At 37.4% G+C, this 15,021-nt stretch overlaps 1 protein-coding gene across 1 annotated transcript; it reads right to left on the bottom strand.

The window, feature by feature from the left end:
• Positions 1-11,142, bottom strand: LOC135157817 (methylosome protein WDR77-like). Its single transcript, XM_064114759.1, has 8 exons — positions 11,121-11,142; positions 10,696-10,881; positions 8,643-8,778; positions 7,977-8,097; positions 7,243-7,363; positions 4,836-4,947; positions 3,588-3,662; positions 1-1,643 (listed from the first exon to the last, which is right to left on the bottom strand). The coding sequence occupies exons 1-8, from the start codon at positions 11,140-11,142 to the stop codon at positions 1,508-1,510; spliced, it is 909 nt and encodes a 302-aa protein (XP_063970829.1). The 3' UTR covers positions 1-1,507.
• Between the last annotated feature and the right edge of the window lie 3,879 nt (positions 11,143-15,021).

Here is a 15,021-nt window from a genome sequence, read left to right as displayed (position 1 = left end):
TCACTTCTTGTATTACAGATTTATTTAAAAAAAAACACTGAGGGAGAAAATCCCCCCGGCCTTTTAGGCTTACGCAGGGTCTACCAAAAGCATAGGTATTAAAAAAAGGATATAAAAAACGAAAACATGTATTTTACAACATATTTGGATGTCATTAAACATTTTAGCATTTGGTCAATTTGAGTAGTTATGCATTTTGAAGCACTTTCTAAGACTTACAATGTACATGTACATCAAACCTATTAGGTTTCACAATTATCCACACTGTACTCATAATAAATTATGCAGATAATAAAATAGGAACTGTTTTGTATCAAGTGTTACCATGACCAGCACATTACCAACAACAATAATGCCATACATAAAACGTTACAGATAAATGCCAGTTCTGGTAACGATCTCAAAATGACTTTTTACAGAATCCAATGTAATGACCACCCAAGCGTCTGTTGGTATGAATAAAAAATGTGTGCCAAAGGATTCTGGATGAAATTGTGTAATTGCTGAGAAATAAGCAAAATAAGCGCGGATTTGAGCACTTCTGTCAGGTCTTTATTCCAGCCATAATAATATACACTGTCCCACGTGTGTTGGCGATCTTCAGTGTGATCGTTTTTCAGCTTAGATTTTATGATTTCACAAAGTTCAGTTTTATGTAACTGTACCAGATCTAGATCCACGATGATATAGTAATACTTAACCTTGGTTTTACAGACTTTCTCACGAAATCAGTGTTTTCCTGCAACTACTTTCATTTAGCTTTAAAGTGTGATGCATCTTTTTTTCCCCACCTCAGCACTTTTGTGAATCTCCTATACACACACTATTATTAGCTACACTGTACGTAGGCCATGCAGGGTTCATCCAGAGTTGATGTGTTTGATATACAGATTCACTCTGAACACAAAATCATTGAAACCTACCCTAATTTATTTTCAAACTTTTAAAATAGTTCCTCTAGATATGATACTTTGAAACTTTTGGACTGGTATTTTTACACTAAAGCCTGAAGTTTAGCCCATTTCCAAGAACCAAAATGAGAATTTTTCAAACCACAACAAAATGAAACAATCACTTTTAAAGTGCAAATTTGGCACACTTTTGCTGCATAACATGTGAATAATGGACTTACCGGTAGCCATTTTTTTTACATTAAACATCCTTCAGGAAAAACTTTAGAGTTTGTGGGCCCAGCTGTTTGTGAAACCAGGCTTTAGTGACAGGCATGAAGTTAGAACCCTGTGGCGAAAGTGTGCATTCACTATTGGATGCATTTTTAATACACGCACTGAATACATCGTAATCAATGCATAATGACTTCTCCACGAAAATGGTTTTAAAATTATAGATTCCAAACCACTTTAGTGAATTCTGACCATGGTTTGCTAAGCCCAGAAAAAAAAAAGCTACACGTATAAAGTCGATCATTCAATAAATGAAAAGTCAAATTGGGTATCATTAGTATTCCACAGATAGTAGACAACGAGCGTAACTCATCTCATCCATCTCATAGGGCCATAGATGTTGCGATGTTAATATCATGAGAGATGACCTGGTGATCCCAGCCACATGTTAATAGCTTATTACTCTGACTGTCCCATGATAAACCATGAACAAAGTCATTGTGGGCATAGCTACGGTATCTGCGAAAAAAAAGAATAAAAAATGAAAAAAATAAGGTTAAATGATTGTGTACTTTTCCCGTCTATGGCCAAGTAAAGAAAAAGTAAAAAAGAACATACTGTAGGAATATTATTTCCCTGAAAACAAGAAATACAAAACATGAAAAATTTGAAGTGTATGGAGTCAAACAAGATTTTATACTACAGAAGGAATAAACATCAGGGAATTAATTTTCTTTACAAATTTGAATAGCATTTTTGGTCATAAGAGAAAAGCTGTCAACTATGTAACATACAGTCCTTTGTTAAAATATGCTATACAAAAAACTTTATGTGTAGCAGTCTTTAAAAAACGTGTAGCAAAGTGCGATGCGATACCAGGAAAATTATTCCCTGAACATTTATTTCACATAATGAACTACAAAAGAAATAGTATACAAATATACAATAACACTCTAGGATCTGGCTAAAACTATTCGCATTGAAGGAACATCACATATCTGATGTTCCTGAGTGCGGATAGTTTTAGCCTGTTCCGAAAATGGGTCATTGTATATTTGTTTTATATCCCTTCCACTCATACCATTTTACAGCAAAACGATTTTTAATAGGTCGATATAGAACAATCGTTGAGAAGTTGAGAAAATAATATTAAAGTCTTGCCGTATGGATCGTCTATTCAGCGAGCGCACCTGGTTAGGGCAGCTCGCCAAATTTCCCGTGGCATGCAGTGGAGAGTACCGTTTGGCTGAGCAGCGCTCTTCTTGCATTGCGTCGCACAGCTCGCGAATCGCGAGGCAGGGGGGGTCAAAAAATGTATAGTTCACTTTTTCCCTAGGGAAAAATGGACTATGCGTGACGTCAGCAAGGAAAATGAACTATTTCATGGCAAACGTTTTTCGTAGTAAAACTATTCTTTTTCTCTTTGTGTACACTCTCAATACAACAATCTTAAGTAAGGGATATAATATGTGATATCATTGCAACCCACATTCACATTGATCATATGATTTGAAAATGACTGTCAGAACTTGCTTATCAGGGCCCCATCTTACAAATAGTTGCAATTGATCCAATCAATCGTAACTCTATGGTAATCCATCAGTGTCATAATTTTTTCTACAGGAAATTGTCCTTTGTAAACAAAGAGAAGCACAGAGAATTTTCAAGAAAACAATGAATGCATGAATATACATTATAACTGGAAAATATTTTGAACAAACATGAATAATAGATGTTGACGTTGCTGGCCGTCAATAGTTGTGGTTGATCCGATCGATTGCAACTCTTTCAAAAAAGACAGGGGCCAGATCAGAGGAAGGGGCAGTGTAAAAAGATGGGGAGGAGGAAGGGAAGGAGGTGGGGAAAAGCCCAGCCCATACTATACTTTTTTTTTCTTTATGAGTTTTATTGGTTTTACAATCACAAACATAATCACAATATTTACATATCATTGGTATAATTAATTGGAAAAAAAAAACAAAAAAATAATGAGGTAATAACAGCAGTAATAATAATAAGAGTGCACACTATACAATTCTTTGCCATCGAATTTCACAGAAATTGTAATAACATTTGATATGAACATTCCAACCAATAAAATCTTAGCGTTTAGAGATCAGATTAGTGGTAGGACTACTGAAATCGAAATTCACTCTATTTTGAATTAAATGAAGCAAATTCAATTTCACATCGTAATGACGTCATCACGGCCGGCGACTTGAAGCCGATCCGGACCTTACTCCAACCACCGGGCTTGCCGCAAAGCAAAATTATGATTGTTATTCCTAACATTATTCTAAAGTCCAAATAAAATAATTCTACTTCTTGGGAAATTTAACATTTAATGCAGAATGCGATAGATTAAAATAGAATCATGTGGTATCGGCTTGTATAGTGTGCATTGGACTTGAGCGGAAGGGAAAGGCCTTCTAAAAGAAATAGTGGGAGGTCAATGTGACTTACATTTGTTTCAGCTCTGGTTGTAGCTCAGTAACTGCTGCTGTGCAATCATCTGATACAGATGCAAGTAATAGGGGACTAAAACGAAAACAAATGTATCAATGTGTTAAAAACAAGCTGAATTATTAGCGGTGAAACCAAGCTGAATAATAATGGTATGCTGAAGTCTTCAATACACAGAAACACATGTGATTATCTGGGGTGATTACATGCATAATTGCAATTACTATTAAATGATATCCATATTGGAAGAATGGCCTGACACTTATACTTTATTATGATAATAATAATCAATATATAGAAGGAGCTACATGCCATCCAACAAATTTCAATACAAATAACTAGAGCATTCCCATTACTGAGGATACTCAAAGCAATGGAATCATCAATGCCCAAACCCACAGGCTTCTGTATTTTCGAGGCAAGGCAATTTTTCAAACGGCAGATCTATTACAGCCTTTCGACAAGGCCTCCCGACTTGGATAGATTCCTCGTCAAGTAGTGGCCGAGGCGAGACTAGTGGCCAGGAAGAGAATTGGCACGACCCAAGTGAGCGCGAGATCGAGCGACTTTAGTCGCAAGGCCTTTTGGAACCAGGAGGAGACGTGAATGTCTGAATTATTCATGAGTATGCTGATGCGCCAATCCGCACTGTTGGTGTTGATGACGTCATGGGAGCGAGAATGTTCGCATCTGTGATATGTGATCATACAGGGTTAATTGATGTGAACGATACGCTCACCGATTGACCACTACTTGAGAGGTAGCAATGGAAAACGATGGTTAACATAAGAAAGCCTAGTCAGGTTCCTAAAGGCCCTGTGACTGGACTCGCAATCCTTGCATTCACCCGGAAGGCATTTTATATAAATATCATAACAGACACAGGGCCTTGTTTAAAGGCTCATCTATTATAGCATAAATGGGAAGAAATCCAAGGGGCACAAAATACATCCAAGGCCAGAGAGAGAGAGAGAGAACATGGCCTTGAATTAATTTAAGCTCCATGGGTGTTTCATAAAGCTGTTCGCAAGTTAAGAGTAACTTTAAGAACAACTGGTGAACCTTTCTTACGCACTAAATAATCACCAATGATTATTTAACAGTGAATATCATTTTCCACAGGAAGGATCACCAATCGTTCTTAAAGTCACTCTTAACTTAAGAACAGCTTTATGAAATGGCGTACGGCCCCCTGAAATATATAATGGGGGAGAAACAGATCATATAGGAAGAACAAAATCAACTTACGATTTGGTTGAAAAAGCCAGCCTATGTACAGCTCTGTTGTGAGCTGGTGTAACAATCGCTGCATTTTGAAGATTGCGAGCATCAAGAAGGGAGATGCTACCACTCTCATCACCTGAGGAAGAGAACAATTTATTAAGTATTATATTCTTTATATGAATATTAATGAGTATTCTAAACAACTGATTGGTTAAGTGGTGCTCATGTGATAAAATATTATTTTTTACTTATTTTTTCCTGGGATACTGTGGAAGCTCGATGGATGAAGGTCTCGGACACATATAATAAGCCACTTGACTCTAGTGGGTATTAACTCTGGTGAAGTAATGGTGGAAGACATTAATCAGATTTTGCTGTGTCCGGCGGTTTGGTCCACGATACGGCATGCACCAATCACAATGAGATTACCGAGATTCATAGTTCAGACTTAAAGAAGGAATATGAAACCAAACAATCAGGTATTTCTTTGACAAGTATATTGGCATTTCATCATCTCAGTTAAACTGGTAATATGGTGGTTGCTGGTGTATCTTCGACCATGCCAAAGGGAAGGCTATCCAATTCTGTGGATTCACAATATGGTGCTCCATCTATCGGTTGCAGCGGATGGGCCAAAATTCGCAATGCTCCATGGGAAAAAAAAAATCGACATCTGTTGCGCATGCTAGTACTGAAGTGAATGCATGCATACGATTATTCAGCGCTGGCCGACGCAGCTTGACCGGACATGTTAACTAGTGTCCAGGAGGTGAGAGAGAAATTTTCCTGCATATTTCTGTGCAAAATTTAGACCGCTTTGGTGAATTCCTGCCATATGGTTTTCATTTCTGAAGCATCACAGTCACATTACAGTACACTAGCACTGTCCGCTGCCTGCGTGCGATGCCTGCATGCGATGTCCACCCTAATGTTAGACATTTGGCCTGTTCGCTGCAACCAATCGATGGCGCACCATATTGTGAATCCAACGAATTGGATACGGTGTGATAATAACCAGTTATACGACACAAGGGCCCGTTGCATAAAAGTTACCATTATGGTCACTTTGCCATCCAATGGTAACTTGCATGGAATCCTTGATTACGATTAGCTGTTGATCAGTGTTTCCATGGTAGTTATTGTACAACGCCTACTTAGCTTGTTGTACGCGAGCAAATGAGAGGCTAAATGTCAAACATTCGTACTGTCGCACACAACACGTACCATCCAAAATGTTCCGTCACAATACGATTTAATACATTGCGCTCAGTAAAATGAAGGTGCAATACGCGTATAAGCCTGCTGGCTAAATGCGCAATGCCCAATGTCATGTGCGCTTGTGGGATTTTGCTTTTTGCTTTCAATATTTTTGCTCCCTTTTCATAGATTACTGCAGGGAAAAACTCTTGTTTTCTAATATTTTCGCTAAATTCCGAGGCGTTGTACAACACAAATAGCGAATATTCTTATTCGTGCAATGGTGCAAGATTTCGTTGCGCCCAGTAAAATGAAGGTGCAATACGCGTATAAGCCTGCTGGCTAAATGCGCAATGCAAAATCTCGCACCATCGCACTCTTGCCTATTCGCTATTTGTATACCATTGGATGGCACAGTTACCATTATAGTAACTTTTATGCAATGGGGCCCTGGATAGATCTTTGTCATTTGATTGGTTGTATATAAACCATTCAGTCCATTTTAAAATGACATCATCCTACAGCACATTTCATCAATTCATCATGCAAGTTTCATTCACACAATTTTTGCCCATTGCACGCTCGCCGAGACCACCGGCACTACAGGTAAAAACACTGCAATGCATGCACTTTTGCATCCAAATAAAAAATAAGTTAGATGGCAAGGACCTTTTATTGGGTGTCATATAAAATGAATAATGATTTCATTTTTCATTCATGAAATGTACAGAATACTTCATTCGGTGAAAGATTCAATATTCCGTCCATTGCACTCATAAACATTCATTATTTGCATAACATGTTTATTATGATTTTATATGATTTTATTTTTCATTCATGAAATGTACAGAATACTTCATTCGGTGAAAGATTAAATATTCTGTCCATTGCACTCATAAACATTCATTATTTGCATAACATGTTTATTATGATTTTATTTTTCATTCATGAAATGTACAGAATACTTCATTCGGTGAAAGATTGAATATTCTGTCCATTGCACTCATAAACATTCATTATTTGCATAACATGTTTATTATGATTTTATATGATTTTATTTTTCATTCATGAAATGTACAGAATACTTCATTCGGTGAAAGATTGAATATTCTGTCCATTGCACTCATAAACATTCATTATTTGCATAATTTTTTTATTTTCTTATCATTCTCCTGTTATACGATACAGTGAACAATGTTTTGTAACCAGAAGAAGATATGTAGTGAGAGCTTACCAACTGCTATAACGTAGGACTCTCCTGGCTTCCACACTACACTTGTGGGTAGACCAGCCGGACATGGTAGTCGTTGAGCTGGCTTAGCTTTACGCATATCCCATAATAGTACAAATCCATCCTGCAAAAAATAATATCATTGCTTTCTTGGTGATTCTGCCTTCATGAATATAAATTTTCTCAAGGAAGTTTAGTTTTTTATATTCATTAAAAAATAATAATAAATAATAGTAATAACCTTTCTACATGTAGGGGTCTTCATACGGGTGTTTCAAAGTGCACAGGTGGGCTGACTATTAATGAATCCATAACTATGCTAGTATTGAAAAAAGATGAGTTTTAAGTGAGGATTTGAAAATTTCAACAGGGAAGGTGCAATAACAGAAAACGCACAGAGTGACCGATGAATGGCATATACCCAAATGAAGATTAGCACAAGATAGCTGAAGACCGGATAGGTTTTTGATATTTGAGTTATATCGCCACACATAGATCCTTCTGGGTAGGGTCATTTCTTTAATTCTCCAATCATCATGGAGGTAGAACTCTTATTTACTTTATCAAACAGATTTAACTTTTTGCGGGAGTTTTCTTCAAAGCTTAACTTGGACATTGAGAGAAGTATAATTTTTGCAAACATATCAGAAGGCCTTAAACCCATAATTCTAGGGTTATAGCTATTGTAAATGTGGACACTGTTCACAATAAAGAAAAGGACTATGATAATGATATACCTGTGAACATGATACAAAGACATCTAATTCATTTGGACTGCATGCTAGCTGTTCAATCTTTCCTGTGTGGACATTGAGTGTACGAATAGAGCGCTGTGAAGCAAGATCCCAGATCTTAATCCTGTAAACAACAGGAAAATACACGTAAATAATAACAATAATAATCATAACTGCTTAAGCTTTTTGACATGCACTCATCGGAGTAAAATTGCATAAATGAACGGAACGCTAGAATGAAACAATATATAATAGAACCAAAAAAAGGCAATAGAGGCTAAACGATGAGCTGTGATTGGCTGTCAAGGTCGTGTGGTCCAGTGGTTAGAGCACTGGACTAATAATCGCAAGGTTGTGAGTTCGAATCCCAACTCTGCCATTGTCTCCACTTTGATAAAATGGCCCGAGAGTGATATCTGTCATCTATTACGTCAGCCACTATGACTGATTAACCTAGACGTAAATGTTTCCTAGGTAATTGGTTATATACCAGCTTGCCGTTTACCAGCATAATGCTGTCCTGCCGAGTTCCTACGGGAGTTACCATACACAGAAACAGAAAAATAAATAAATAAAATAAATTAAAGGCTATTTACTATTAAAAAGCCTAATTTGTTTACCTTGACAGCCAATCACAGCTTGTCACCATTCTGTGTGTTTATTACTTACAGTCTGTCTGATGAGCCGCTGATGACACGGGTCTTATTTGAGTTGACGCTGACAGAGTTCACTGTACTATCATGTTCATATAAATAAAATAAATTACGGAATGCGTTGCTCTCAAGCTGCCAAATCTCGATTGCACCTGAAATGAAGAGGACAGATGATTAGATAAATCTTGGGTTCGATTCTCCTTGTGGGTGTTAAGAATAATCTTTCACTGTCGTGATCTACAAGTAAAGCTAAAGCCTGACTTGATAACAAGTCAGAGTGAGCAATAGTTTTGGGAGAAAGCCTTTTTAAAGATCAAAGTCAATTGTTATCACATGTAGTATTTAAGTTTTGAAAATTTAATCCACAGTTCCACAATAAGTTCAAGATTAATTCAATTCTTGCTATCAACAAGAACCAAAAGTTCTAGGATGTAGACAACACCGTTTACTTTTATGACCCAGTAACTTCCAGTGCGTTGAAGGGTAAGAAGAGTACACTGCAAGAGGGATATATCACAAGTAGCAAGTTTTACAGGATGATTACGCCTTAAAATGTAAGAAGAGATTGAAAACGTGGAGTGAAGCTGGATGCTACTAGACTAGGAGGCTGTTCTCACTACGTTCCTAAAACTAGTTTACTGGAAACTAGTTTAGTGGAAACTAGTTTAACGCGTAGTGAGAACGGTCGAAGCAGTCTTGGAAGCAATCTTCCAAACCAGTTTGGAAAACCACCTCGCGATGTAGTTTTCAAGATCGCTTTGCCTCGTTAAACTGGTTTTAGCGTAAGTGAGGACACAACCGTTCTTCGGGAAGCGATCTTCGCACATTTTGAGCGCGCTACTTCACACGACAGGTGTAGAATGGCCATGCTGCGGTTTCGAATTTCGCGCGAAACGTGTCACCCCACTGAGAGCGTTTCCATAGCAACAAGAGCGCTTTACGTGAAGTGATTTTGAAAACCACTTTCGTGTGATCAAGTGGGAACGCTAGCAAAGCGATCTTCGAAAGTGGTTTCCTGAATCAGTTTCCAGTAAACTAGTTTTAGAAAGTGTAATGAGAACGGCCTCTAGCACTAGTTACAGTTCAAGTTAACCTACATGTATATTGTCGGGTCACACATCATTGAACAAGAAGTAAAATATCCAAATCAGTGTGCTGGGTGAACGGCAAATTCACTCCATGCGCAACATCCAGGAACTGTTGGTTATTGTTGACAGTGAAAATGAATTCAGACTGACAATTTATATTCTGCTTTGATATATCACTTGAAGTAATTACACAGTTGCTTTTCGAATCATTTGGCACATATATTTTAATCTATACATGTTTGATAACACTTAGGGAGGTTATTTGATTGCATGCTGTTCAAACATATTTGGATTTTGATACAACTAATATGATAACCTTCATTTATTGCAAAACACACCCTGAACTTTTACAAGGGTTTCTTTTGTCTCGAGAGGAAAAATTGAGGGAAGGGGGTGTCAGGTACAGGAAGAATACTTCGGACCACAAAAATTTGTTTGACTTCAAAGTGGCAAAATTTGAATTCGATGTTAATAACATGTTTAAAATCTGGTCTGAAATAATCAGACCTGCCAACCTCTGGGAATGAAAAACTGTATTCTGTGATAAAAAAAAGTGTATTCTGTGATTAAAAAACTGTATTTTTCCAAAAAAAAAGTGTATTTCATAATAAAATGCTTGGTGCACTCGCTCATTGCGGCGCTCAAGCTGCATGCAAGCTAAAATGTGCACTGATCTTGCAGATGAAAAAAAAAACCATTAAAACATGTGTATATCTTCACCCTGGTTTTAACAAAATGATTGAAAAAAAAAACAAATTACCTGAAATTACATTGATCTAATAACCATATTTGTGTACGTTTTATGAAATAGAGACATATAGAGATTATTTTTCTCAATAAATTACGATTAAAAAAAAAAAAAAAACGTACTAAATACGGCTAAAACGTACTGGTTGGCAGGTCTGAATAATGCTTGAAGTTCATACATGTACATTAGTTTACAGTACTTATTATTATTGAGTTATGCAGAGTAGACCCTACCTGTATCTGATGCAACAGCCAGTCTGTTTTCATCAATCCATTCTAAGTCTGTTATTCCTGCCTCAGTCCGTACTCCTGCACTACTTCTGTTGACATCCGGAGCACTGGATGGATCCTCAAAGTACCACAGGGATCCGGTCCAAAGTCTTCCAGTCAATCCAGAGGCAGCCAAGATCACAGACCCATCTAAAAACAAGAAAATTAAATCCCTTCATGAATGGAAAATTCAAGCATTGCAGGCGGTGTGATAGTTTGGTTGGTACAGCTTTCACAGTTCGGTGACCCGGGTTTCATTTATGCTCGAATAGTAAGGCATTTATCCCCACTACCAGAGGGTTTATTTCCAATTTGTCTAATGCCAAATCGTCTACATGTAATTGCCAATTTGTCTACCATCAGCTCGTCCACTATCCACATCGTCTAACTGCCATTTCGTCCATCCGCCATTTTGTCTAATAACCAGTTGGTCCAATAGACATATACATGTAGTCCATATACCAATAGGTCTAATTGGACTAAGTTTTAAATTGTGCATATGAATGAAATGAAATTAATATTAGACCAACTGGTTATGAGATGAAATGGTCAGAGACGCAATGGTGAGTAGACGAAGTGATGATTGGACCAAATGGTTATTGTACCAAACAGTTGTTAGACAAAATGTTGATGGACTGAATGGCATTAGACTATTAATGATTGTGGTGAGTGGACGAGTTGGCAGTAGACGAATTGGCAATTTACCCTTAAAGAGGATCTGACATGTATAAAGCCTTAGTTTGCTTTCTTTAAATCAGTAGCCTATCTGATATGCGCCGGGCTATAGTGGGCAAGTTACTGGTCGCGCGAAGCAGACTGACGGGCGAGGGCGAAGCCCGAGCGCTTATCACTGGTAAAGTCATCAATATGCATATATGGTTATCATATGCGTGATGTACTTTTTATTATGCATCATTCATGAGATAACCCTTATATGGCAATCAACTGTATTTTTTAACCAATAAAATATCCCAGTCTACGTCACGTTCAAGCCTCGTCGCTTATTGGTCCGTGTCCACGGACAGTTATGAATATTTATATTGAAGCTTAGTTGGGGGTTCGTAGAATTTCTACGAATGGAACAAGGTAAATAACCAGTGATGATAGGCGCTCGGGCTGCGCCCTCGCCGTCAGTAGTTTGCCCACTAGCCCGACGCATATCGGATAGGCTAATCAATCAGGTAAAAAAAAAAAAACAGGAGTCACCACCATACAAAATCACAAGGGGTGGTACATGTATTCTGAAAACGTTGGCATGTCTTTTCTTATATTAATATCTCACCGAGATAGGGAAGACGTTAAAATCATTGCAATTCGGTATTCTGACAATCTTAACACCTTCTTGTCTCCGTAAGGACTGCCCCTTTCTCACCTTCAACATGCCCATATTTTTTAAAGATATTACTAATCAAAATAGACTTTACATTGGCAGTTTAACTAATAGTTAGCATTCCTTATATGAAGAGATTATGCACGCTACATGTAAACTAATTACAGGCGTAATTACATAATTCACAATACCGCACATTATGTTGTCTTTTTAGTGCGCGTTGGTATTATGGGCAAGTTATAAATTTACGTGCTTGGCAAACATGTAGTACAGAGAGAGAAAAAAGGAGTAAAAGATAAGAACGTTTTCAGAATACAGTCCAAGATGAGGGGTGGACAAGTGATGCTAAATAATCAACAAGAGACCAAGAGATTCAGTCAAACGTCTTCCAGTAAATCCAGATGTAGCCAAGATCTAAGACACAGACCCATACATGTAAGTCTCCAAATTGACCAATGGTCTGTCAATGGTCAATCAGGGGAGCGTTTCATAAAAGGACTTGTCGGACGTTTTATCCGACAAGTCCCATTTTATCCGACAGTTACCATAGTAACAGTACCTTTCAGCCAATCAACATCAGAGAAAGATGTCAGATCTGACAACTTGTCGGATGAAAATGTTGATGAAACACTCCCCTGGAGTCGGTTTCGGTCCTGTGATAGTATAACTCCAACATCTTCCAGACAAAATAATCTAACTTTCACAAAACAGACTCCTTTGGTTTTAACTCCAAGATTTGTAATAAATTCTCACCTCTTTCTGTTTCGTTTGTTTTTTCTTTTTAAATTTCCAATTTCCTAACCCTAACCTTTTTGAAAATCAATATCAATGAGGCATGCACTCACATGTATGGGATGTTACTAAATTAGAATAATTGTTTCAAATTTGCAATCAATCGCATCTCTTTGTATTACAGGACCCAACACTAAACACATACCAAGGGAAGTCTCACTTTCACACCAGCCCTGTAACATCACGCTTAGCGATTGTTTTTGTTTTGTAGTGATCTTTATTATTCATTCAAATAAATTTCATACATACATAATCAAGAAAATATTTAACAAAATGATAATTGCAGCAGTGCAATACACAAATTAAATAACAATGTAATAAACATAGCAGGCAAATTGTATCAGAAAAGAGACATAATCCGAACTCATGCAAAAATAACATTTCAACAACTTATGTATGCAGCTATAAAGCAAATAATAAAACAAAGATGTAACAACTTCGCAAATTTAAAGAATGAATGTATATGAACATTCTCCCGTCCCATGAGCCCCCCCCCCCTATCAGACCCAAAGCTGAACAAACTAACGCACCAACAACAACAAACAGGAGAAATAGACAGAAAAAAAAAACACCATACACATAACGAAGAGAGAGAAAAAAAAAAGCAAAAAAGCAAAGGATTGTGATGCTGATGTCTGCGATCGATTGCATTGATTATTGTGTAGGATCGACCGTAAAAAATCAGTCCCAAAGATCAATTGCTAAGCTTCATGTAACAAGGCCAAGTGGGCATTTCATGAAACAACAAGTAAATTATGTATTTTGCTTTCAACCAATCAGAGGGAAGGATTTCAGTAGCTTTGTATCCAGTGAAAACCACCCGACTACTAATAATGAAGTGCTCTCTTTCACTTAATCTTGTAACATGTCTAAGCAAGTCTGACAACTTCCACCATAAAAAGCATCCATAATAAAAGAGATGCAAGTATAATTTTGTGGTCTGTTTCGGAATTGGTCATAAAAGCTTTCAACACCTGGGGCCCATATTAACACAAAACTCAGCAATGATTGTACAATATTTTTTCTATGATTGATTGCATTTACTACAATATACAATTAATCGTGAAAATCAAGCGTACTATTACTTACTAACCTTTGTGTTACAGAGCCCAGAAATCACATGGAATATTCATCATCTACATATAATAGCCCACCTTGCATTCATCTCTCTCTCCTCTTTACTTTTCCCTATACATGTGCGCTATGAAAAATGGGGGGAGGGTATTCATAAAGCCATAAAGCAAATGAATTCATCATTGGGTTTCAAATTACCAAAGATTATCATGATCAGTGTCATACACTCTCATAAACGAAACATTGCTAACACTCATTTAAAAAGATTTCCATGATACCCCCGGGGGGGTCACTTCCATTGACGAGTGGATACCATGCGCGACCATGGGGTCTCGAAAAGCACCCTAAACACATATTTTCCATATTCTGAAAATGCACCCCTTAACAAGTATTGGCGTGTGAAACCCTACCCTTAACAAGTATAGGAAACAAAACGATACTCTTGACAAGTATTCCCTGAAATGAACCCCTAAACAAGTACAGCAATATGTCACGGGTCCGTTGGTCGTCGGTTACTTTTACACATCACTTGGTTTAGAACGGCCCTACCTTCCACACGTCGCGCAAATCGGACTCTAAACACGTAGTGTTGGAGCAAAAAGGTCATCCTTTATAAAACATTTAATTTTGTTTTATCATCCCCACAAATTTGACCCTAAACACGTAGCTTTCCTAACGAAATAGATACCCTTTTTTCATTATTTTTGTGTTTTTGACACCCTTATCACGTTACGTACGTAACGTGCCCTATCTTGAAAAAGACATCCTTTTTACGTGTTTTTTTGGTTGTGCATGGTATCCACTCGTCAATGTAAGTGGCCCCCCCCCCCCCCGGGATGATACCGCATTGAATGTATGAATTGAATCAATCTATGTCATATTCATGACTGCTAGACACAATTTTTTAGGGTTTGGGATATTTTTTTGCAAACACGCATAACTATGTACAACTACATAGATATCCTGTTGACCTAATCTGCTTACTTATTTCCTAACATCAGACAGTTGTCACGGAATGGGTGATCCACTTGCATCCACTTCTCAAAATGAATCATACGCTATAATCAGACACTAAATACACAGAGGCTAATGAA

This window comes from Lytechinus pictus, unplaced genomic scaffold (genome assembly GCF_037042905.1).
Source record: "Lytechinus pictus isolate F3 Inbred unplaced genomic scaffold, Lp3.0 scaffold_20, whole genome shotgun sequence".
Classification (NCBI taxonomy): domain Eukaryota; kingdom Metazoa; phylum Echinodermata; class Echinoidea; order Temnopleuroida; family Toxopneustidae; genus Lytechinus; species Lytechinus pictus.
Note: the sequence above shows the minus strand (reverse complement) of the source record. Positions and strands in the feature narration are given on the sequence as shown.